This window comes from Astatotilapia calliptera, chromosome 20 (assembly GCF_964374335.1).
Source record: "Astatotilapia calliptera chromosome 20, fAstCal68.1, whole genome shotgun sequence".
NCBI lineage: Eukaryota > Metazoa > Chordata > Actinopteri > Cichliformes > Cichlidae > Astatotilapia > Astatotilapia calliptera.
The window spans coordinates 16,387,742-16,413,862 of record NC_137441.1 but is presented as its reverse complement, the minus strand read 5'-3'; the positions used below and the strand labels follow the sequence as shown (position 1 = coordinate 16,413,862).

Here is a 26,121-nt window from a genome sequence, read left to right as displayed (position 1 = left end):
CGCTTTATACACACGACTGCACCCCCGCCCACCAGAGCAACGCCATTGTAAAGTTCGCAGATGACACTACTGTGGTGGGGCTCATATCTGGGGGAGATGAGTCTGCCTACAGAGATGAGGTGGAGCGGCTGTCTTCATGGTGCAAGGATAACAACCTTCTCCTAAACACGAAAAAGACCAAAGAACTCATAATTGACTACAGAAGACACAAGACAGAAATCCAACCACTAATCATCAGCGACGACTGTGTGGAGAGGGTGGCAGACTTCCGCTTCTTGGGAGTCAGCATAGAGGGAAACCTATCCTGGAGTGTGAATACCTCTGAGCTACTGAAAAAGACACAACAGAGACTGTACTTTCTGAGAGTGCTTAGGAAGAACAACATCACACAGAGACTGCTGGTGTCTTTCTACAGAGCCTCCATCGAAAGCATACTAACGTACTGCATAGGCATATGGTACGCTAGCTGCACAGTGGCTCAGAGGAAAGCACTCCAGGGAGTAATCAACGCTGCCCAAAGGACAATCGGCTGCCCTCTCCTCAAACTGAAAGACCTACACAGTTCCCGCTGCCTCAAAAGAGCCCATAACATCATAAAGGACACCTCACACCCTGGACACTCCATGTTCGAACTGCTGCCTTCAGGTAAACGGTATAGAACAACATACACAAGGACTAACAGACTCAAACACAGTTTCTACCCAATTGCAATATCATGTCTCAATGCTACTAAAAGTAGATGACTTTCATTGCCCCTGTTGTCATTTGTGCCCTTGATGTTGGAATGCTTTCAGACATGTTTTGTTGGATGCGCTAACAAATTGATTGAGTGATTGATTGTTTGAGTGATATATCAACTAGGTCGTATGTTGAGTGTCTGTATGGGGCCTTAGGCCTGGATTGCTTGGGTGTATCTACGGTATGAGAATACTGTATTTTATATGTATTTCTATCTTTTATATCCTATCATTATAGTTTTTAAGTATTTAATTATAGTTTTTAAGTATTTATCTTTTGTGATGTTGCACTGACCAGAGACATCTTTCAATTTCATTGTACCTGTGACAATGACAATAAAGAATATTCATTCATTTTCCAGCCACACACACCCATATTTTGCTCCATCGCGGTTTATTTCACACCTCAAACATTTAGCAAACAATTAAGCAAATACAAGTAATCTGCAATATATTACAGGCAGTAATAAAATAAACTACTAACTCTTTTACTCTACATCCACACCTACACGGGTATTTTTGAAAACGCAGCTGTTGTGTCCACACGTAAACAGCGTTTCAAATCACCGAAAACTGAGATTTTTAAAACTCCTTTTCTGCCGTTTAAGTGTGGAGAGGAATACAGAGTTCGTCACGCAACGTCAAAGGTATGCGACTTTTTTCATGTCACGCTGTGCGCCACTTTATTGTTTACATGAGATGAATTGCAGAAAGGCAGATAGTCAGATTAACATTTTTGTCTCTATCTGCAGGTTTTACACACTTACATATACACACGCAGTTACTGTCTCTCTATTTACAAAGGCAGAAGCATCATGGTGTAATTATTTTACGTGTAGTTGGGTTTTTTCCTGTGTAATAATATTCAACATTGCTATCAATACATTTTTCAAAAAATGTCTCTCTGTGCAAAATGGGTTTAAAAACATAAACAGCTGTGGGATCCTGTTTGTCCGAGATAGACAGGGGCAACAAATTGTGGCAGGATCAGCCCGATGGTATTTGTATTCTACTGTAACTTTACTGTATAAAGAGCTAACATCTCCAAAATGTCAGGAGTAGTTAGTCATTACAACAAGTGTTTGTGAACTAACACTGTTTGTCTGTGATTTGTAGAGCCAGGTGAGTGCTCCCAATGCAGGGAAAACCAATTCTGCAGGGAGACCTACCTTGGCAATTGTGCAGGTGAAACCAAAGGGCAGATATGCTTCACCATATTTTCTAGTCTTTGGCTTAGAATGAAGTTGGTTTGGAAACATATTCAGCGATGCTTCATCTCCTGCTTTGCGTTTGTGTGGGCGCCGTGCTAGCAGTGTCCAAGCATTGTCCCCCCCCCCCCTTTTCATCCCCCCCGCAATGGCTCTGCACCCCCCCTAGGGAGCGGGCCCCATACTTTGGGAAGGTCTGCTTTAGTGAGTCTTAGTTTACATGTGTGTTTATTTCATATTCTCAGTTGTTACCCTCCACAGCTAAATAAATAGGTTTCAGTAACGTACTGATATACAAGAATGGACATAAGGGGCTTCTTTCAAAGAAAAAACTCAGGTAGATGTTATTTTATATATTATGCTTTGTATGTTGTTCAGTATATTTCTATGCAAAACAAGAGGAATTTCAATACACAGCAGTATATTCACAGCTGAAACCAGATATTTACATACACTTTATGGAAAACACAAGAACATTTTTTTACTGTACAACATGATATGATATGATATACCTTTATACCTTTATTAGTCCCACAAGGGGAAATTTCATAAGGCTGCCGACCTATTGCACTCAATGGCGGCGCCATCTTACCCTCCGACCATACATACATTACACAAAACATCACATGGGGAAGACAGGTCAGAGAAGTATAACAATGGAAAATGCACCACATGAGTAAAGATAAGGAGAAAAAAATAACTCCCCCCAGACTGAGCTCCGACAGGGAGATCAGTATGAGAACAGAAAAAAACACCTCTGCACATAGCACATGAAAAAAAACTCTTAATACACCAAAGAAACACATGACAAGCAACAGGGGTGGGTAAAGGATGAGAGACAGCTGAATTTGACAGTACATCCGGGCCTGCGTGCGCTGGTCTCCTTGATCCCCGTCAGCATCGGAAGGGAATAAGCATCGAAGGCGTTTGGAAAGGGAGGGGGGATGAGAGTGTGCATATCAGTGTATACGTGTGCGTGTCCAGAGTTCAGCTGAGACAGTGTCCTTCGCCCTGCTAGGCTAAGTAAACAGTCTTCCAGCCAACCCAGGTGGCCTTGCATGGAATGGGAAGGAACAGACTAAACACAGTCGTTATCAGGGTGTTGTTCAGCTCCAGCCTTGCAGCTGGCGCCAAAGGGGTATCCGCATAAGTGATGGTGGTTTTTACTTTAGTGCGAACAACTCATATGAATTTCAAAGCAGTTCTACAGTCCAACACTGGTCTCTCAATCTCCCGTTGGAGAGCTGCGAGCTTCGCCGTACTTGCGTTCTGTGATTTGTCATTTCTTGTGCTCAAGGAGCCGATTTCTGAGAACTCACGGCAGTGTGCCTCCCCGAGATGTCATCCAATTTGCGCCCACAGATGTTATTCCGGACTATCCATCAATTTAGAGTAAACTTGTTTTGTTTTGGATAAATATTGAAATATCTTTTGAATTAGTTAAATGTCAGAATAAAGAGAGACAGAGCTGTCTATTTTTTATTACTTTCATCAAATTTAGGAGTACATATACACTAAGTTTATTGTTAATTAATAAGAAAACTCCAGATGATTCCATTCTGAGCTGAAGAAGCTTCTGATAGGTTAGTAGAGTCCATGTGAGTAAATTGGTGGCACACCTGTGGATGCATATAAGGCAAAACACAGAGCCTGTTTCTGTGACATGGGAAAATCAAGAGATGTCAAACAAAACACCAGGAAAAGAATCGTGGAGCTCCATAAGTGTGGCTCAATTTTGAATACAATTTGGTGCCATTTGCAATTAAGAAATACAGATAGTTTCTCTCTTTACTCTTAAAGTTAACAAATAAGTTTTTATATTTATCAATATAAAAAAAAACATTTAGTCTGATTTGATGTTACAATTAAAAAAGTGTTTGTGTTTTTATCTGAAGAGTTTGGAAATATCTGGCTTCAACTGTATATTTGATGATTGTCAGCACAAAGAGGGAGAGAGAGGAGAATGAGGACAGAACAGAGATGGAACAAGAGCAGGTGAGACCCACATGTTAGTCACATGGTTGTTTACCAAAAGTATCACCGTATCATAGGTCCTCATGTATCTCGTACCTAGTGTTTCTTTTTGGGTTTGTTCTTTTTCAAATTCTATATTTATTAAGTTCTGCAAGCTTGTTTGCACAACAAGGCTAAATAATTATATACATTTTTCTCAATCTAAATATTGTACTTTGGTAGAATTAAAAAATAAGTGTAGTGCAGGTCTATGATGATTTTTAGTGCTACTATCATCTAGTTCTGATTCTAGTTCTGTCTTGGTTAAATCCTCAGTAGTCCTGATTTTGAACTGTTGTAGTCCTGTTTTAATTCCGGATCAGTTCTGGGTCTGGTTGAATTGGGGTTTAGTCCCTGTATCTTGATGCAGCCCTGATTTTGTTCTGCCTTGCTGCTTATTAAAAAACTAGTTTAAGGTGTCCTGCATATGTGTTATATATTTTTCCCTATATGAAGTCATTCTTTTTTGAACAAAACTCAAAACAGAGCCAATGAATCTTTCAGTCATTTCTACCCCCCCCCCCCCCCCCCCCCAATCCCACATGCATACTACCTTTTGGTGTTTCAAATGTCTGCCTCCGCCTCTGCACAAACGAAATGTTATAAAGACTAGACTGCAATCAGTTAGAAAAAAAAAGTCAATTTCCAAAAGCAAAGCTTTGAAAGAAAGCCTGGAAAACTTTCAAAGATAACAAGTAAGTCTGGCTCACTGAAAACCAGACCTAAAGAAAAGAGGGCCTGCACTGTAGTTGACTGCTGTAAGCTCACTTCACAGTCTTACACTGTGGTGGTAAAACTGAATCCTCTGTGGTACCACAAACCAGCTAAAAATGTGGTTGCACAAACATTTCTCCCAAACAAGTCTAACGGCTTCAGATGTGCCAATTCCTTGACATTGTGCTGCACCTTTGTTTAGTTTGTTTTCCTGCTAGGGCTTGGAAAAGTCCCCGCAAAAAGTCATCTTTGGACTTTTGTGTTGCAGTGTTTTCATGCATTAACAGTTTGCCCGTCCTGTGTTTATGAGGACATTAGAACAATAGAAAATAAACAGAAAATAATGTTTGAATTGACCTGCTAAGAACTGATATGAATTACTAATGTACAGACAACACTGGATTTTACAGATCTGCCTAATAAAGTAGGAAGTGGTACACTTGAACTTGTAAAGACAATTCTTTAGAGGAGACCCTGGAACACTGAAAAGATGGTGATTTAAGCTGCCCTGTGCTTTTCTCACAACATAACACCGCATCTCTCTTAGATGAGGAGCTCATTCAGGTCCACGTTTGTCATGTCGAACACTAACAATAGCTTTAAATGTTACAAATAAATGTTATGCTTATGTTATTGAAATATTTTTTTTGTTTTAATCTGATTTTTCTACTATTTGGGATTATTTTAACCTTATTCAAAAATCCTACTAATAATTAATACAATAAAAATGGATGGACTAACTTATGAAGCCCGAATATGTCTCAAACTAACATCTGAGCTGCTCTATGACCGTGATTAAGATCATGCGCAGCTCTGCGGTCTACAGCAGCGGTGTTGCAGCCCCGAGCACTGCCCGTGGTGTCTGTTTTCATACACACGTAGCTTTCTAAAATATACTCGTATCTAACGACGATCATGGTTTTATTTCGAAAAGCTGTCCCGGAAGTCTTAGGGTTTGCGTTGCACTTTGCTCGCGGAAGGAAACGAGTCGAAAACGAAAGTTGGAAGTGGTATAGTTTAGCTTAATCAGCGCGGCAGGCCGGTCGGCTTGTTTTCGTGTTAAAGTAACTGTGTGCTGCAACATTTAGCCGCCTAAGCTCCGTGCCGTGCCAGTCTGCTCCAACCACAAACATGGACCCGGACACGGAGGTCGAAAGGTGGGTGTTGTCATTATCTTCCCAGCTTGTGTGCGACTTCAGGAGAGAAGCAGTGTTTCCGACGGGACCTCGTAGTTTACTCTCCTTGTGCGCTACAGACCACTCAGCTCTGACTCAAGTGTTAACACGCATTTATTACTATCAGGTATGCAGCGAGCCCCCCCGTCACGCCTCTTCCTGCGTGACCTTTTCCCTGTCACAGCAGAGACAAGTGAAAAGAAAGAGCCCAGCTGTGTGGACACAGGGGGCAAGAGTTCAAGAAAGCGAGTGAAATCCGCGTTTACAGCGAGCGAGGAAAGTGAAGTAAACGTCACGTCACTGTGACTGGCTGATGTTTCACGTTTCTGCTGTTAACTTCAGGGAGGCAGTTGTGGGCCAACCGCCATCTTTGCTGAAAACTAGTCTATGAATTTCCAGTCAGACTTCTTTTTCCTGCATGTGTCACTGTGTCATGGATCCAGGAGAGCTGTGAGTGCTCCAGAAACATGTTCACTGCTCCCTTTGTTGCACCTGGATGCACTGGGCCGTCCTTTGCAAAGGAACACAACTGTATGCTGTGCACATCATGTTTCATGTTTCAATGCCATAAGCTACACATACATTTAGAATTTGAAAAAGCTGTTAAAGCTACTCTGAACATCCCTCTGCTCTCATACTGTCTGCTGTTCTTTACCATCCTGTTGGCTTTAGTATTACAGCCTTTAGCACCATCAGGAATTCATTGGTTTAAGTTGGAGCCAGTTGGGATGTGATGGAGCGAGTTTAGCTTCGGTCACAGAAATCTGAAACACAGAGGAGGAAAACATAAAGTGGCTGACGAGGGAGCCAATAATGTAGTAACGAAACAATAACGAGTAAGTGCAGGCGCGTCTTTCAGAAAGCAACGTGGCAATTCAGAAAAAAACGTTTACCTTTACACCTCTCTGTCACAGCCAGACAACCAAAACTTAATATGAGTGAATATATGTGAGAAGAATGATGTTTAAGAAACAGTCAGGTGCACACTAAAACTTTCTTTTCCTTCACCCAGCATTTTCCAGAGAGAGGATGAGGAGGACGAGGAGAAGGAGAAGTGGAAAAGGCCACCGTCCAGCTACGGTTCAATGAAGAGCGAGAGTGACGACATGGAGGACAACGTGGAGGAGAAGCAGGAAGCTGCAGACGTGGTAGCAAAACTACCTGAACCGAGAGCTCCCACAGGGACAGGGTACTTGGTCCTGAGTGTTTTATCTGATTTGAAGTTTCAGTCTGTAGACTTCTGCTCTTTGCTGTGTGTTTTTGGGACAGTTAGCCTGCCACCCTTAGTTCCAGTTAATTGCCTGTATTAAAAATGAAGCCTGTCCACTGTCTGAGCTGCAAGAAAGTTTGCACAGTCAGCACGATGCACAAGACAGTGCAGCTAAACACAGCTGATCCTGCTGTTAGGATTAGGCTTCAACTTCACTGTCATGTTTAAATACAGGCTAACGAAGTACAGAGTTCTTAAAAAATGTCGTGGATTGGACCTGCGCTGTTTCTATGCAGGGGGCGCTGCCACAAGCCATTCTGGATTTGTTCTTCAATGCTCAGCAACACAGAAGTGACAATAATTCTTTTTCTGCTTTTGAAAGCAGGGCAGTCATTTTACAGCAGCTCATCTGGTACATTTGAATATCCTGTTAGAGTTACAGAGGATGGCAGGTGTGGATGATATGAGCTGCTGCAGCCTGTTACAGCTTGTTGTTCTTCATACTGACCAGGATACAGATCAAGGATCGCTCCGACTCTCCAGAAACCCTGTACACCATGACCACGCAGCAGACCAGAGCGCCCGGAGCTGTGGTCATTGATACCAGGTGGCACGCACGCGCACACACACACGCACGTATGCACGCACACACACACACACTGTTTCAGTTTAACATGACGATGGACCCGGGCTGGTTTGTCTTCTGTTTTTCAAACACATTAAACTTAAAAAAAACAAATGTTGTTGACAAACGTTATTATTAGAAGAGCCAAAGAGTGATATTTATAGAAATCCACCACACTTTGTTCACCAGTGTTGGGTCAGGCAGGATGCGTGCTGTGTAACCGTGTTTGCAGCAGTCTCTGACTCTACCCTGTGCTTCTGGTTGTCTCCCAGCTCTGTTGATCTGGACTTTTATGAAGATGATGAGGAAGAAGATGAGTATTTAATAACTAATTCTCCAGAACCGCCTGAGCCCATTGAACCAGATGATCCAATGCCTGACGAGAACAGCCAGCCCGGCAGGCTGCACCCAGAACAGGATCTGCCTCATGTCTTTAGGGTTGGTACAAAGCCTGTCTGTCTTTACTGAAGCTATCGCTTGGTGTCCACGCTAAAGACGTTTTCATTGAATAACACAGTGTAATCACCATTTTCTGTCCAAAGTGTTTGGAACTTGTTGCTGTCAGGAGGCTTTTCCTTCAGACGTCTGTCTGCATTTTCAGTGTGATGAAGATCAGTGCCACAATGACAAACAGCAGCCGTCATGTTTCCTCAGGTTATAAAGACGTTTTACATCTTGGCTGTGATTGGTCACAGCTGCAGGTGTGTGTGACAGCTGTCCCATACACACTGGGGCTGACACAGAGTCAGAGAAAGCTACAGATGAAGCTTCTCTGGATTAGTCAGAGGTCTGCGGGGCCAGAAAACCCTGAAACACCCAATCAGTCCATTTGAGACTTTTCCACTTGTTCTGCTGTTACTTCATCTTTCTGCCCAAAACACGCCTGAGAGTGAAGTCCTGCAGAGCAGGCTCCTGCAGTGGGCGCACACATGAAACATTCAGGGTGGAACAAATCCCGATAGTCCATTTGGCAGTCGAGGGACAAATTTCAGAGCAACTTTGCCGTTTTGTTACAAGTTTTATTGATAAATCATGTCCATGGGTTTGAGTACGTGAGCATTCAGCAAGACAAGACATCGTCTTAAGTTGTGTTTTCATAAGGTGCTCTTTATTTGTAGAATATTCAGAGCACCCTGACCAAGCTGTCCTGGGAAGAAATGATGAAATTCAAGTCGTGGTTTTATCAGTGGGAGGCTGACCTGAAGCTGAACCAGATGTACGATGGAGACATACTGGACTTTGTAGACCGGCTGTTGGAGGTCCTCGGTAAGGAAGCACAGCTGTGGCACCTACAGTGATGTGAAAAGTCTTTGCCTTCTTCCTGAGTTCCTATTATTTGGTGTGTTTGTCACACTTAAATGTTTCAACTCATCAAACAAGTTGAAATGTCAAACAGACAACACAAGTAAACTAAAGCAGCAGTTTCTAAATGAAGGAGTTTATGGGGAAAAATCCAAACCTGCGTGTGGAAAGGTGTTTCCCGGAGCCTAATCACTGGCTGGGCCACACTTAGGAGCAACAGCTGCCAACCAGTCTTTTACAGCTGTGGGGGGATTTTGGTGTAAAAGTTTATTTCACAGCTGAAACAGTCGTTGCTGTGATGGACACTTGTGTCACACATTCTTATTGCTTTTATTTTGGATGCAAACTGTGCTCTGCAGGACAAGATCGAGCTCTGACTCGCACAATAACAAATCTGGAACATATCAACAAGAAGCCAGAAGCAGAGGAGCTGTCAAACATGTGTAAGAGAGGTGAGCGGACAGTGCGTGGGCTTTCAGGAGGTTTCAGCACCATCAGCAGAGTATGTTCATGTCTCTGTTTCAAGAAGGGTCAAAGTGCTTTTATGCCTCACGGCAAATGACATCCAATATCTGCGGGAACAGCTCTGGGAAGCCTCAATGGGATTACTTCAGAATCGCTGTGGTCGCTGTGTCAGAGATGAGACTGTTTAAGTCAGAGTGACAATATAATTGTTTTTGGCCATGGCTCAACAATTCATATACTAGCAGGGTTACTCATGTGTAAAATGAAACGACATTTTATATTTTCATGCCATTACAAAGCATCTGCTGCTCCAATCATCACAAATAAGAAAGTTGCTGTAGCTCGATGTGCAACTCTGATGCTCCTGCTGTCTGCCGACACTCGAACATCTATTCTCTGACCTCTGTCTCAGGGGTGTCCAACCCCAGGCCTCGAGGGCCGGTGTCCTGCAGGTTTTAGATGTGTCCTTGATCCAACACAGCTGATTTAAAGGCTAAATGACCTCCTCAACATGTCTTGAAGTTCTCCAGAGGCCTGGGAATGAACTAATCATGTGATTCAGGTGTGCTGACCCAGGGTCAGATCTAAAACCTGCAGGACGCCGGCCCTCGAGGCCTGGGGTGGGACACCCCTGCTCTGTCTGCAAGCTTCTTGACTTGTAAATAGATTGTGTGACGTCCTGGATTTAACCTCTTACTTCCCCTGTAGGCGATGTGTTGTTGAATGATGATGAATGATCTCATTTTAGCTCTCAGAATTTAGACAACACGTACCTGAAGGACTGAATGTTTCTTTCTTTCCTACATGTCATTTTCTCACTTTGCTCCATATCTTTTCCGACACAGCGTTGATGCGTTTCCGCTTGCAGCAGGCTTTATTCAGAGACCATCAAGTCATCCGGGAGGGAGTCATTCAAGCTGGGAAGCAGAACTTTCTAGACAAGGTCTTTGTGGAGCCGGAGATTTCCACCTCTGGTTGTGGAGGAATTTATCCCACCCATGATTTACGACCACCTGCGTCCCCTGTCCCGGTCCCCAGCCCTGACACCTTTGTTCGACTGAACAATTTGATCCGACTAAAGAAAGATGACGGCACTCCGGTGAGGACGCTGGTGACCACAGGGCTTCCAGGAGTTGGCATGAGTGTGTGTGTGGGAAAATTCTGCCTGGATTGGGCCGAACAACGGGCCAATAAGGTGAGATGTTTACAAATCACAGCTTCAGTAAAGCCACAGCAGGGTGTGTTCTGGGCTGGTCCTGAGTGGGGAGGTCTGAGTTCTCTGAGCCTTTATGCTTTACATTCTGCGTATCCTGACCCAATGAGCGCCTCAGGCCAGTCCTGACAAGAAAAAGCGTTCGGGTTGGACCCTGCTGTGGATAAACACGTGGTTATACCGTCACTCCAGCAGGAGCTCACTGTTTGAACTATTTTCCAGTCTCGTGCACTTGATACATGAAGAGCGTTAGCAGTTACTTTGAAAGAACACAGAAATCCCAGCAGCTTCACTCGGTCTGTTTCACTCTGATAACAGCTGTAAGGGGAATGAACTTTTTGTATATGTCATCCATCCATTCATCCTCCTGAATGCTGGGTTAGGGGCTGTAATTAGCTCGTTCCATAAATGAAAGCCAGTGTGAGTTCTAGATGTGTTTGATATTTGGAATTACACAATATTTTGTCTACATTTCCCTTTTTATCATCTTATATACTGTGTGAAGCCTGAGCACTGCAGTAGCACACAGCGTAGTTGGTTTGATTCGCCAGTATTTGGTTTTCCAGCTGCAGCAGAGACGAGCTGTGCTACTGTTCCTGTGTTTCGCTCATTACCAAAAGCTTTTCTGTTGTTCTTTCTATCCAGGATATCCAGTTTGTCATCAAACTTTCATTCAGATCTTTGTGGGTCCTGCGAAACAAACACCTCCCTCCTTCTCAGACGATGTCCATCATGGAAATCATTGAATATTTTTATTCTGACTGCAAAGACGTAAAGCCTTTCCTGGAGGAGGACGAATGTAAATTTCTCATCATAATGGACTCATTTGATCGTTACCAGAGTTCTTTGGACTGGGAGGTAAACCCATCCATTCACATACTTTGATGTCTGACTTATTAACATCATTGGCTCAAGTCACATAAAGGAAACAAACACACTTGGATATTTAAAGATTTGAGTGAAAACCCTTTTTATTCTGTGAGACTAACTTCCTGTTCTCAGACTAACTAAACAGAACAGCAGCAGCACCTCCTTCCAACCACACAACAAGCTGCACACTCATCAAACCATCTTTGATATGTAGTGTCAGTGTGACACATCTTCATCTCGTTCCCACAACGTCACCGGCATCATTCACAGCAGAGCTGTTCTGCTTCTAAAACAGCATCATGTTCCCCACAGAGGACGATGCTTGAGCAGTGGCATTGTGTGTGCTAGGAGCACATGGCGTTGTTTTTGCAATGATATCCTGACATGACACAGCTATATTAACCTACTGACCTGAGCTCTGTCACTGGGACCTGATGAATGTAAAAACTAAGAATTTTGTGATTTTTTTTTTTTTCTTTCTTACCTGATTTTTGTTTCTGAGAAAAATCAGATCCACACACGAGGACATTCGTTTTACATTTGGATAGAACAGTGGCAGCATAACGTCCCTGTAAGTGGATATCAGGCCCAACATTCAGTGTTGTGGTCTGGACAAACCAAAATTCAATGTGCAAGAAACCACACATTTCTAAAGGAAATGTGATGTCCACACATGTGGAGGTCAGGTCCTAGGAGGTTAAATGAAGATAGAGTAAAGTACTTGTGACGATCTTGTTTGTAACTGAGCAGGTTTAGCCAGCAGGAATAAACCTGGCTGCTAAGATAAGTGGCTGACTCAATCAGACGCATTTCTGTCTGTTTCCTTTTTCTGTCTCCAGAATGCTCCAGTCATACATGACAACGACACTCCGGCACATCCTGACGTCCTGGTAGTAAACATCATCAGAGGCACTGTGCTCCGCGGCGCCCGCCTCTGGATCCTGGGCAGACGGGGGGCTGTCTCACAGATACCTTCCAAGTTCATCGATGCGGTCACAGAAATCCAGGGCTTCAAGTATGGCGGCTGATTCTTTCTGACGTCTGTGTGCACGTGATTTAGTTTCAGTGCTGTGAGTTAATCCGTTTGCCCCCTTTGTCCGCAGCGATGACATGAAAGAGTCCTACCTGAAGAATCGCTGGCAGAGCGATACGGATCTGGGAGCAAAGATCTTGTCTCATTTTAAGCGCCTCCCCACACTTGTCATGGCCGCTCGACACCCGTTTGTGTGCTGGATGGTGGCCACGGTGTTCGAGCGTTGCTACCGTTACCGGGGCTACGGGAAGGATCCTCCCAGACTGACGCCGTTCCATGTCAACATTTTGATGGTCCAGATGAATCGCAGGCTGCAGTTTTACTATGACAGGAGGGAAAATGAGCTGGTAACGTGTCTGTGTTTCATTTCCAAACAGCTTCCAGTCCTGCTGCAAACTACTGCTGCTCTAGTTTGCTAGCTTTAGGAGAGAAAGAGCGGCTTTGTCCACAGTGTGTATTACACGAGTTTCTGAAGTGATGTCACAGAGGATGCATCCATCTTTTATATACTGTCTTTGTTTTTAAACTGGCCAAGTTACAGCCTTAGTATGACTTTGATGGGTCATATACTGTCTATACTGTCGGTAACTGAGTGTTAATGTATGACTGTCGGGTGTACGCTGCAGTCCCAAAGCAGCAGAGTGGATGACATCGCAGCTGCTGTGAAAAGAAGAGCTGTTGAAACAGAAAAGTCCAGATGTGGCCCAGCTTTAAAGGAGCAATAAATCAAACACAGTCAAATCCCAGTTTATTTCCATTAAGACCGATGAACAGGCATTTGCCCTGGAACTGCAAAGCTTATGTTCGGTGTCAGAGCTTTGTTTTTATCTTCTTGTGTTCTTTGCACTCAGAAATGGTCCACTGAAGATAAAAACCTGGTGGTACAGTTGGGAAGGATGGCCTTGAAAATGCTGGAGAAGGATACCAGCGTGTTCTATGAAGACGATCTGAAGGAGTACAGCCTGAATTTGAACGAGGTGGCCGTGTTTTGCGGCATGTGCACTGCGCTCCCCGCCCCAGCTGCCAATGGGAGGACAGTGTACTCCTTTATCCACTTCACCTTCCAGGTAAACATGTTCGTGCTTATTCTTTTCAAACAGACCTGACATAAGCTCTCTTCACAGGTTCCTGTTGCTCGGACATCAACCTTCCCATAAACTTTACTGTCTAAGGTTACGTTCACACTGCAGGCGAAAGCGCATCAAATCTGACTTTTCTGACCCTATGCGACCCATATCCCATCATGGTATGACAGTGTGAACGGCACAAATCCGATCTGGGTCACTTTCGTATGTGGTACTGAATCCAATACATATCTGATGTTTTAGAAAGCGACTGTTGTTTGAATGGTCATGTTGCATTAAATCCGTCTTTTACGTCACTGACACAAGACAGACGCCAATTATCAGCGCCGGAGAAGACAAACGAGAAAGCATGGCGGCCATTGTTAAAGCACAGGCCCTCTCTGTTTTCTCAGTGTCCTTCTTTCTCTAATTAATTCGTCAAAATTATGTCAGTTACGACTGTGCAGAAATTGATAGACTGCTGCAACAACACCTACTTGCTCTGTAGCCGCCATTTTTACTTCCATAAACGGAGCACGTTGTGTGTGACGTCTAAGGAACTTGGAAAGAAAAGCGTCTGGACTAATTTGAGTTGCTTGAAGACGTTTCACCTCTCATCCGAGAAGCTTCTTCAGTTCTAAGGGTCAATGGTGGGGAGTCCCAGATTTAAAGACAGGCCTGTTGCGTCTGTCTTTCTTATCCTCCCTCGCTGGTGTGGGACTCTCTGGGACTCCCCACCATTGACCCTTAGAACTGAAGAAGCTTGTCGGATGAGAGGTGAAACGTCTTCAAGCAACTCAAAGAAGTCCAGACGCTTTTCTTTCCAAGCTCCTTAGACTACGATGACCTGGATGACTGAGAACCTTCACAGACATATTGTGTGTGACGTCTTCTTTTGCACATGCGGGCTGCTTTGAGGGCCGTGAACTGTTCACAGTAGAGCATGTTTGCTGTCACATTTTATTTGTAATGTGAACAACCAGACAGAAAAAAAAATCAGATTTGATCAAAAAAAATTGAGCATTAAGACCTGCAGTGTGAACGTAGCCTTTGACTCCATAAAGGTAGTGAAGCTAGCACAACTCAAGCTGCATTGCATCTTACACACTAACACGCCTTCTAGTATATCAAACATACACTTCACATGTAGGGATCTGTTGAAGCTGCAGACTTTCCCATCTCTCCCTCTGTTTCAGCTACCCTAGCATCCTTGTGTAGATTTTTTATTTTCTGTTTGTTTCTGTTTAATTTATATCATATTTGCAGGGAGTGGTTAGCAGAGCATTAGATCTGAACTTGGGGGTTAGCATCTTTCCCGAGGCATTTGGGATGCAGCCTGGAGCAGCCAGGGATCAACCCACCCACCACAGAAACAGTGTTTGGTTCAGCTTTCACAGCCTCGCTGTTTCACTGATTTTTTTTGTGCAATTTTGCATTTTTTATTTTTTACAGCGCATTGTGTTCTGCGTCCTGATTGGCTGCAGGCCACTGTTAATCAATCTCGTGCCGTGTCTCCTGTACAGTACAGAATGTGGTCAGCTTGTCAAATTTATATAAATCTTTGATCGCTAGCAGTGTGACTCTGAAGTGCTGCACTGTATGTTTGTAGGTTTGCTCCAACAAACACTGTCGACGAAACGTTTTGCGCCCTGAAAGGCAGCCGCGGGTGTGTTTGGTTTCATTCTATAATACTGGACTTATTTTCCTACCAAGGTTTGAACTGTAAGCGTTTAAACAAGAGAGAAAAGTGTGAAAATGTTCGTGTCTGTCTGAGTGTGTAAAGTGTGTAGTGAGGGGTTTTACAGCCTTCAAACATCTATAATAATTGTAAAAAAATAAAACTGGCTACTTCGTGGATTTCTCCTATCGCGGGTTACTCTTAGAACGTAACTCCCGCGATAAACGAGGAGCCACTGTAATCAACTGTTTCTTGTGACATACACAAAAATGTGAAAAACTTGTATGTTGTAGAGATCACGCTTTAAGAAGCTCTATCTTCCTTCTTGCAGGAGTTCATGGCTGCTTTGTATGTCTTCACAATGTTTCGCACAGAGGAGAAGAACGTCCTGGACTCTGGGATCTTGCACATGCCCAAGATCTTTGCATCCAAAGAACAAACCAAGTCCATCGCAGGCCTGATCCAGTGTGCGTTGGTGCGAACCTTTAACCACCCACTGGGTCACTTTGACATGTTCCTGCGCTTTCTGTGTGGCCTGCTTTCTCCAGACTGCCATGACAATCAGCTCTGCGGCTACCTCTTCCGCCAGAACGCCCCTAAGGTAGGAGGGCTTGATCAAGTACGGCGGCTGCTGGAGCAGACCATACAGAAGGCTCCACCTGAAAGGGTGGATAACCTGAAGGAGTGCCTTAGAGAGATGACACAGAGCGATGAGTGATTCAACTCTGCGTGGTTTCATGAAAACTTGACATAAATGTAATGAACATTAAAGTTTTTGTTGTTTGGAGTACAACATCAAAGATGATGATCCTTTTACCGTTGTACCAGACAAAATCACGTTTTTATGCATTCCAGCAGAGGAGACTTGCAGTACTGCTTTATATTTATAAAGTCTTACACAGAGCACTAATAAAAATGTATTCACACAATGTCTTTACTTCATTTAGTCGCCATTTTTCAGCATCTGTTGTCTTTATTTCCCTCCAGCTTAATGTAAGGGAGCCGATATTTACAGACGAGTGAAATAGAAACTAAATGCGTGTCATGCACTGAACAAACTTCCACGAAAAGAATGAAAGATTGTTTCAGTTTTATTAATAGAGCACCAGTTCACAACAACAAAAAACACACAAGCTATGAGAGAGAAGACAAAAGTTTATGACATGAAATTACTTAGAAGGGCTCAAGAAGATGTGGAGGATGAAGCTCCCGGTGGTCCCAGTGATAATCGGAGTCCTCCCAGTCTCTGAAGAGCGCAGTCCTAGGAACAGCCAAGGTGTTGCGCAGGACCCTCAAGGCCTCTGGTAGAGGACCCGGGCTGGAAGGATGGATCGGCGGGAGGGGGATATCTATTATGTTACACAGATTGCCGATAACAAAGGTCCTATTGGACCCGCTCTGAGCGCTGATTACTCGTTTAAAAGCAAAGCACTGGTAACCGTGCTACAGAACAAGGCTAGGTCAGGTTAGCAGGATCAGCGGTGCTCTGCGGGTGTGCCAACCTAACGTCTCCAAATTCTGGAGAAGTTACGCCCACATGTGAGCTTTACTGCTGTGCCCGACTTTCCTTCGTCTCAGTTCACGCAGCACAGCCGTCGTCTTATTCCAAAGGTGAGTGACATTCAGCCCACTTTACCGTCAGCTTTGTTCATGCGCCGCTTTCATTTGTTTGTGGCAGCGTGATTTACTCTCTCGAGAGGGACGCAAAAAGCCGCCAGGTCAGTTCTCGGAACTATGTTTCTGCGGGGAAACTCATTTTAACGGGGCCCAAAGAAGTAAACGCTTTACAACATGTACGACTGTCTTAAACGTTGACTAATAAAGTTTGGTTTTGAAATGTAGCCTGTTGGTTTCCCTGCCGGAGCGCAGGGTGGCGCATGTCTGAATCTGTCTGTCTGCAGATGTCTCTGAGTGAGAAAAGCGACGAGGAGCTCGGCAGCTTGCTCTCTCAGTATGGCATCAAACACGGACCCATCGTGGGTAAGTACACACACAGGGATCGCAGTTTTGCGCCGTGAAGTGTTTTCCACACACGCAGATTATCCACGTGAGCGCTGTTCTGCATCTGAAACATGAGGAAAATGTTGCGGGAAACTTCCTTCACACTGGAAGTTTATAACGCGAGGCTACCGCTACGTCAGGTCTGGCTTGGTATATGTGGACAGTATGTGGAAACTGCTTACACTGCATCATAAAAATGGATCCACGTGACATTAAAATCATTCATTACAAAAGGTCATGTGAACCCAAAAACTGCTTTTAATTCATTCCAGCATTTATTTAAATAAGTGTCTGTCCTTTGTTCACATACTGAAGAAGTGTTTTTGTGTGAACACAGACTCCACTCGGCATCTGTATGAGAGGAAGCTTGAAAAGGCAATGAAGCAGGCTTCAGTGAAGACGTCCTCTGATAAGACCTACTACAGAGAGGAAGGTAGGAAGCAGCCTGAGGTAGAAGCCGTCAGTGTTTCAGTCAGAGTGAAGAATACTAAGGATCGGGCTCATTTAGCTCCAATCTTAAACACACAAACGGTGATTGGGTAAAGTCAGGAGACTGTGGTGTTTGGTGGTGAACTGTAACTCTCTTCCCTTCATAGTTGTGAATTTGAAGTTTAAATCCGTTAGTGTTATGGAAACAGCAGCAGTGATGATAACTGGTCTGTATGAAGAGGTCAGCCCCAGCAGCTCGCTCTCAGGCTCACTCTGCTCCTCCTGTTTCTGTCCTCTGATCAGATTTGGAGGTGTAACTTTGAGGTAATAGTTGATGATTTGTGTTTCGTGTTGTTTTTTTACAGAGGAGGAAGTTACCTACATCACATACCAGAGTGCAGTGAGTCCTGATTGTCTGCCTACCCCTTTGTTTTTGTGCCAACTCCTCTACTCTGGAAAAAGACAATCTTACAATTACTCCTGCTTTCATTTCGACAGGCTACACGTAAGCGCTCTGCCAACATGTGAGTACTGCTATAACCCACACAGAACACCACAAGGCACATTAAAGACACTCGTGCAACACGACATCCTGATTAACCTGTTAGCAGAAAAAGAGCAGCAACCTGTTCTGTCGAGACCTGCGAGGCTGAGGTGTTGAGGGTTTATTTAGATCATCACCTGCAAAGTACGTTTACCTTGATTATAATGTGACTCTTTAATGATCTCATGGAGGCCTGTCTTCATTGTCCCCACAAACAACACTAGTGACACTATTTCAGCAGCAAACGCACGGCTGAGGAGAGGTTAGAGCCACGGTGTCCAGCACCAGGCCTCGAGGGTCAGGGTCCTGCAGGTTTCAGATGTGTCCTTGATCCATCACTGCTGATTGAAATGGCTAAATGACCTCCTCAACATGTCTCGAGGTTCTCCAGAGGCCTGGTAATAAACTAATCAGGTGTGCTGACCCAGGGTGAGATCTAAAACCTGCAGGACACCGGCCCTCCAGGCCTGGAGTTGGACATCCCTGGGTTAGAGCATCTGGATGAGGCTCTAATTTAAGATCCTCTTGTCCTCTGAGACAATGATGGATCGATGAAGCCGCTCCGCTGACACGTGCATTTCAAACATGGTGCATGTGTGTGCATGCACAAATGTGGACATGAAACTATAGTGAAGCAGATTAAACAGAACATGAATCTCATAAAAATGATAGTGTGGGTTTGTGGCATTCATGGGTAAACAACATTCACCTTGACTGGCGAGATACTGGTGGTTCTCGATGCACCACTCTCTCTACTAACCATTTAGAAACACCAGTTGAAACCTGCCAACAACCACCAGACTGGTTTACAAACAACTAATACCCAGTTAGCAAACATCGTTCCATTCAGTGTTAACTGCAAAAAGAAGTTAAATGTTGTTTACTTAACTGACAGCACACCGCTCCGGTTGGATAGTCTTAAAGCTGATTATATTGCACCGCCCACATACAACACTGTGCTTTTATTTCCTCTATGAAATTCTCCCAAACTGCACTGGTGTTATCACACCTCATCTGTGTTATGGTCCACACTACCATGGAAGTAAAACTGAAAGGGCAGATTGTTGTTGTTTACCCAGATGTCAGTCAGAACTCTGCAGAGTCACATTTCTTAGTACAGTGTTGTGATTTACACTGTAAGATGATAGGTTGGATTTTCTAGTATTTACACTAACGTTATATTAATCTGTGCAACGTTTTCCTTTATCTCTTGTTGTGTGTACACCAACCAATCGTGTGCTTTGTAACTCACTACACACATGCTATTCAGCCAATCAAATCATTTACATGTGAAAATGGGAGAACTCCAGGAGGTGACGAGGGAAGCAGAGAGATGGTTTACATGTGAAACTCAAACTGCAGCATTTCATTATTTTAACTTGCTGACGCTGATGCAGCTGCCACGGTACTTACTGCCATTTGTTCCACGTGAGGGACTTTATCACGTTCTTGACCTTTGTTTGAGGATATTTTATTTAATTGGACTTGATAACATTTTAATACCCAGCCATCCTTAAACCAAAAAGTGCATGCAGCTAACTACCAGTGCAAATCTGTTATGTGTGTTAATAAAATCCACTGTTCTTGTCAGCTCAGTCATAATGGTGATGACACGTTGATGGTAAACCCTGGGGTAACTTTACCTAAAATGTATCATAAATGTAGTGCAGTGAAACAAACCCAGTGCTGGCTTGAACATTAAGTATTGAACTGTGTGTTTCCTGCACACAGGGTGAAGCGAAGCACTGAGCAACATGGAGTGGAGGGACCAGACGCTGACACAGAGTGAATCCTGCAGTATGAAGCAGTCACATGTTTGAGCTCGTGAGTTTATAGCCGGATCTAACCCACCTCTTCTCCTTTGTGTCTCAGGGCTGCCGTGCAGGTCACCTACAGCTCCACCAATCACACCTCTGTACGATCAGGGGAGCCCACTGGAGACAAGTCCACAGGAAGCCTGTGGAAGATGATTCTGGTGCTGCTGCCTTTAGCTGTGTTATCAGCTGTGTGCTACTACGCCTACGCCTACATCGTGTGATGAACAGTGGAAGTTGTTCATTCGGGAATCATCTTCCTTTGGATGGAAGGATTGTTCCATCGATGTCACATCGAGACTCTATTTTTGAGCTTCACCACTTTTTACTTGGACTCTGCTACAGTAGCTTCAGATTCTGCTGTCCAACTTTAAAGCCAAAGCTTCTAGTGACCAGCCAGTATTGATTTTGTACACCTGTAATACTGTTGAAAATAATACTTATTTATCTGTTACTGGCCTTTGGTGCAGCTCCCCAGTTCATCTTCTGTCTGAAACATCTGTTTTAGCTCCTCTAACATTAAAGCCATCCATTTGTCCTTTTTCTTATCTAATTCAGGGTCAAATGTAATTGTTTTATTACAGTTTTAAGCAGTGTCCTTTTTTATTATTTTCTATTTACCCGAGTTTTGAGATGTACTTAATCATGTAGCATCAGAGAAAGAAAACCGAAGAAGATTCAAAACACCGGACTCACACTGACTCGTTGTGTCCACAGTGAAAGTACACGAGTTGATTACAGCGCTGTGTAACAAGTTTACACCTGCCTCTGTCCAGCTTATCCAAACCTGCTCCATAGGATTTAAAATGTTACTTTGTCCTATAATGACTCAAGAATGAAATGCTGTCTTCCTGCTGTTCTGTAAAGTATCACTCCTAAACAGTGTGCGTCAGTGTAACAGTGTGTAATAACAATAATACAGTTTCTTAAGTCACTGTAAAGCAGAAAGAATTACACTCTTAATAAAATGTCACTGACAAGAAATGTAACGAGGCAAATTATTAAAGGTATTTTTTGTAAAAATAAAAAAAAAGAAAATGTAATGAAGACATTTTACGAGAAACCGTATGTCTGCATAGCTGACATCATTTTTGTTGCCATGTTGAAAGACCTTAGTGATCTAATGTTTCCATGTTCTTCTGGCTAGAAACAGCAGCAGGCTAAGAATGACAGTAACGTGGATTCTGTGTTATGGTCAATGAGCTGGACTGTTACTGGAATGTCTCAGCAGATGGGATGCTGCGCTAACACACTGACCACGATGTGGTTTAAAGTACTGTGTACCAGCACACCCTGCTTGGGCCCTTCTGGATCTGAAAAATGAAGCCAAATTAAGAAATGCCAAAAAACTGCAGGACCTCTAAGTGCTGCTTAGAGGTCTGCAAACATGCAAACGCGTTTTAACGTCCAGCTGTATAGCATAAAAAGCATGATTAGTTCATCAGGCCTCTGGAGGACTTTAGGACATGTTGAGGAGGTCATTTAGCCATTTCAATCAGCTGTGTTGGATCAAGGACACATCTAAAAACTGCAGGACCTCTAAGTGCTGCTTAGAGGTCTGCAAACATGCAAACACGTTTTAACGTCCAGCTGTATAGCATAAAAAGCATGTTTGCAAACCATTTTGGCCTGTGTTAATAGTTTTGATCTTTATTTAAAAAGAGAGAGTAGGGTCATTTCTTTTAATCTTTCCTCCACCTGATTAATTGAATTAGGGTACAGCTGCTGTGATAGGTGTCCCAGCCTTCTCACTGTGTGCACACTGCTGGGGCCTGGTGGACTATTTTTACTGAACTGTACCCATAAAACTATGGTCTGCTGTATGGTACAGACCACTGGGGAGTAAAAAGCTCACCAACACTCATGGTATTAGTCCAGGGGTCTCCTACTCCAGTCCTCGAGGGCCGGTGTCCTGCAGGTTTTAGATCTCACCCTTGGTCACCACACCTGAATCCAATGATTGTTTCATTCCCAGGCCTCCGGAGAACTTCAGGACAAGTTGAGGAGGTCATTTAGCCTTTAAATCAGCTGTGTTGGATCAAGGACACATCTAAAACCTGCAGGACACCGGTCCTCGAGGCCTGGAGTTCCCCACCACAGCGTTCTGCTCTACAAGCCACCTCAGCCTTTTGTCTACTGCCTCTGAAAGATGGCGCCATTGAGCCAGTAAACTTCTACAGATACATGAATAATAAATACATTGCATCATTTCAGTGCATTAATGAGCCGCTCACGTTCAAACAAATCACAGAGCAGCGTTTAATGCTATGTGAGCACAACTATGACTTTATTTAGTTAATATTGTATTTAATGTTTACCTCCAATGAAGAATACACATAACGAGCAAGTTGTTTCTCTATCAGAACACCCGCCATTATCCAAACCGACCTCGGGTTCTTCTTCGTGGGTTTTATTGGCGGTTGTCAAACAGCGACCGTGTGCATTACCGCCATCCTTCGGCGTGACGTGAGGACCAGGGGAAAGCCACTCAGGAATGTCGGCTGATGTTTACACGGGGTGCTGTTCCTGACAGTCCTCAAGGGATTTATGTCTCTTACCAAAGTCAAACTAGACATCTTTTCTTTGATATTTTATCCTATAAATCAATACGCTGTTAATCCAGCTGCCCTCGGAGAAAGAAAACAAAAATCAAAGGCTATCAGATAAATTAGTCTGTCTGAGAAAATGCAATATAGCCTGATATCGTTCATTTCTTCAGTTCTTTTACAGTATATCAATAAGATCCACTTTAACTTTCACTTTACTGGGGCTTTGCATCAGTCACTTTTTCCCAACTTCATATTTCTGACAGCGTCATCAAACATGTTCTGTGGTTTCATCTTCTCCACAACTGCATTTCCCCTCACGGTGGGTTCTTATCATAAATAATGTGCCAAAACGTTATTACCTGCCTGTTTTCACAGTGGGTAGTTGTTGGTAGGACTGCGTGAGCAGGGCAACAGAAGCTTTGACCTTTGGGGTCCCTGTATGGGCCTACAAAATTATTCTGGATGGGTTTTCTAAAACCTGCCGTGGTCCGGTTCCTTAATAACATTTCTTTTAGTCAAGTCATATCATGAAAGCAACAATAGCCTGAAATGTCCAAATGAATGCGATGCAAGAAAAAAGTGCAGTGTCTAAAACTAAACAGCGTGAATTTATAGAGTATGTAAATAAACTGTGATCATCACCATAGCCAAAGAAAGCTCGTTTATGACCAGCATCATGTAAATAAGCGCTCTGTAGAACCATCGCTCCATCCTCCAATCCAGCAGGAGGCGTCAGCGTGCCCGCAGGGTGAACGTCAGCCGCAAACGAAGCCGAAGAAAACGTTAGCGTCATTTCCTGGATACTGTGCGAGAAGCGACGGTAAAACTCGAAGCTCTGAACGCGGTCCTGTGTCATATAAATCTGCGAGTGGTCTCTGCGTGAGGCGAGCGGCTTTTTCCCGGTGAGTGAGAGATTGAGCGTGAGGTCCGGAGCGCGCACAATGAAGAAAAAGGGCTCTGAGAAAAAACGCCATGTGGTAGCCTGGCTTAACAAAGCGGAGTGGGATCAGGTTCGGGACTACCTTTACTCGATGGACTCCTCTCTGCAGAGGTTTGCGTTAGAGAGGATATCGGCTTGGAAGGCCAGGTGCGCTAATAGTTTTCCTGTGGCCGTGGACTGCACAGCGGACCTCGTGCGCTGCCAGGTGCGGGACCGGTCCGGACAGCTTACCGGAGATGACTTGACCCTGATGTACGGGACGGCCCTGGTAAGATTTGTTAATCTTATCACGGAGCGCCAGCAGGGAAGAACAGCCCGGCCGCTGAGGCGACTGGCTGGAAACTTGAACATCCCCGAGTGGGTGGTGAATCTGAGGCACGAAATCACGCATCGGACGCTTCCTTCTTTGAAATGGTGCCGAAAGGGGTGTAAGGTGGTCCTGGAGTGGCTCCAGCAGGAGTTTTGGTCCAGACAGCTGGGAGGAGCCCCCGATGAGCGCTGGGACTTGCAGTCGGATGGCGAGGATGAGGAAGCGGACGTCAAGCGCCAGGAAGATGAGCTCGTTGCCAGGCAGAAAGAAGTGGATGCCTACAGAAACGCTCGGGAGCTGCTGATCTCTTATGAGAAGGACCAGTACCAAGCTTTTGATGCTGGGTCTCCTGAAGACAAGAAGAGCTTGTGGCAGGCCCCCTTAGCAGACATGAGTTGGTTGCTGGGTGAGATCAAGCAGTTTGCACTGGAGTCCAGTGAGCTGTTGATTGATGTGCTGCTGGAAGACGGTTTTCTTGTTCCTACCATGGAGCAGCTGGAAACATTAGGCTGTGCAACCTCTGACAGTGCCAGTCCCACTGAGCCCAGAGTCCCACAAACCTTCCTGCGCTTTTGGCTGCCCCTGCTAAAGATGCTTAACTCTCCGTCTTTCATTCACCTCTTCCTGGAGAAGCTCTTTGTGGAACTGAAGCTGCTCAGCGAAGAGCCCAACAGTCACAGGTGTTTCTATATTTCTGCATGGATTTCAGAAGTCCTCCTCTGCAACAACAACAAATTTGAATATCATTTTGAGACAAAGTTGCAGAAGAAAGCCAGAACGAAGGACAGGATTTTCATCAACCGCATCCAGCTGAGGTGGCAGCAGCTTCTCTCTGCATGTCTGGATGCCCCCTGCATCAGCACACCTCACCTGATCCAGCTAGTCCTGGATGACATGGAGCATCCCCCCCCTCAGGAAACCAGAGAGAAGCTGTTCCAGCTCTGCTCCATCTACACACAGACAGAGCGCTCAGAGGCCAGCACACCTCTGCAGCAGAAGCAGCAGCAGCCCATATATACTGTGAGGATGCTGCTGGACCAGATGCAACACTCCCGGCAGGACGCCCGTCCCTTGCATTCCTCACCAATGGACTCGGAGAGAAGTGAGGAGCGCAAATGGGCAGACGTGCAGGCTGAAAGAGCACTTGCCCTCAGAGGTTCTCCGTGGCAGGTGTGCACTGATAATGTCACATGGAAGAACTACGCCCTTGGTAAAGTTCCTGGACAGTCGGACGACCCGTCGTGCCTCATGGTGGACAATTATTCGATAATGACTGTGTTTGACCAGCCAGTGGAGCTGGAGAGCAGCGCGACACGTAGCAGCATCCCCGGGGCCTCGGCTCCAGCCCGGCCAGCTGAGGGCCTCCTCTGGAGCAACAGCGAGCTCAACAAACTGAAATGTGGACTGAAGCTTTTTTAAGTCTCATTCCAGCCTCCGCTGACTCTTGTTGTGCTAGAAGCAGTTTTGAAGCAAAAATACAATGTTCAGAAGACAAAATGTTGTGGGAGCTTTAACCATGAGCACAGTGCAGGTTCAGCAGTTGTGATTGTTTCTGTCCAGTCGAGCTCGTTAACTAAACATGTTGGCAGAAGCAGAAATAAAACTTTCAGAAGACAAAATGTTCTGATTTAACAAAACGAGGTGTTTGATTACTCTGTGTCTTCAAATAAACCATGCTCTTTGCAAGTGTGTGACATTTAATAGACCAAACAATACATCCGAATCCTGAAAACTGATCATCTGATGAACTGACACTGAAAATATGTCGTAGTTGTGGTCATTTGGGCCAGGTGGAAGCCTTTATGTTCTTTGTGTATATTATTAGTAGGTGGCAGAGAAAAACGTTTAACACATTCTCTGCATGCTGGAAAGTGAAATAAAGAGTTTATTAATCCCTGCGGAAATTCTGTGGTTACAGTCGCTCCGAGTCAATAAGAGCAGTAACACTGAACAAAATTAAATAACACAATACATTACACAGTTACAAAATATAAGGTGTAGCTGTAATATATATAAATAGCTCCATTATAAATGTCCAAAATATTGCAGAGGAGAAATATATATCATTGGCATTTTAGGCTAAACTGTAACAAATTGTTATTTTCACCGTAGAACAAAAGTGTGTGTCGTGCATTAGATGGAGGAGCTGTGCAGGGAGGTATCCACAGCCAGGAATGATTTCCTGTGTCGTTCACTGGTGCATTCTGGGTAATCTCAGTCTCACAGA

General features: G+C 44.3%; 3 protein-coding genes across 6 annotated transcripts; all 3 read left to right on the top strand.

Moving 5' to 3' along the window:
- The first annotated feature begins 5,616 nt into the window (after window positions 1–5,616).
- Window positions 5,617–16,236, top strand: nlrc3l (NLR family, CARD domain containing 3-like). Its single transcript, XM_026154170.2, has 12 exons — window positions 5,617–5,829; window positions 6,860–7,036; window positions 7,569–7,664; window positions 7,955–8,120; window positions 8,801–8,948; window positions 9,344–9,436; window positions 10,295–10,644; window positions 11,308–11,520; window positions 12,372–12,547; window positions 12,636–12,912; window positions 13,417–13,632; window positions 15,639–16,236. The coding sequence occupies exons 1-12, from the start codon at window positions 5,804–5,806 to the stop codon at window positions 16,023–16,025; spliced, it is 2,325 nt and encodes a 774-aa protein (XP_026009955.2). The 5' UTR covers window positions 5,617–5,803; the 3' UTR covers window positions 16,026–16,236.
- Window positions 16,237–16,537: 301 nt separating this feature from the next.
- emd (emerin) lies at window positions 16,538–21,079 on the top strand. Of its 4 annotated transcripts, none has more exons than XM_080295458.1 (7): window positions 16,538–16,918; window positions 17,209–17,287; window positions 17,646–17,741; window positions 18,103–18,137; window positions 18,236–18,261; window positions 20,013–20,066; window positions 20,154–21,079. In XM_080295458.1, exons 2-7 carry the CDS (start codon window positions 17,209–17,211, stop codon window positions 20,317–20,319), a joined length of 456 nt encoding a protein of 151 aa, XP_080151584.1. In that variant the 5' UTR covers window positions 16,538–16,918; the 3' UTR covers window positions 20,320–21,079. The 4 variants fall into 4 exon arrangements, with proteins under 4 accessions (XP_080151584.1, XP_080151582.1, XP_080151585.1 ...); XM_080295456.1 differs by having other exon boundaries at window positions 16,549–16,918; window positions 17,177–17,287; XM_080295459.1 differs by having other exon boundaries at window positions 16,905–17,025.
- Window positions 21,080–23,423: 2,344 nt separating this feature from the next.
- LOC113013931 (ribosomal biogenesis protein LAS1L-like) lies at window positions 23,424–25,580 on the top strand. Its single transcript, XM_026155167.2, has one exon. It carries the CDS (start codon window positions 23,586–23,588, stop codon window positions 25,311–25,313), a length of 1,728 nt encoding a protein of 575 aa, XP_026010952.1. The 5' UTR covers window positions 23,424–23,585; the 3' UTR covers window positions 25,314–25,580.
- Window positions 25,581–26,121: the final 541 nt, after the last annotated feature.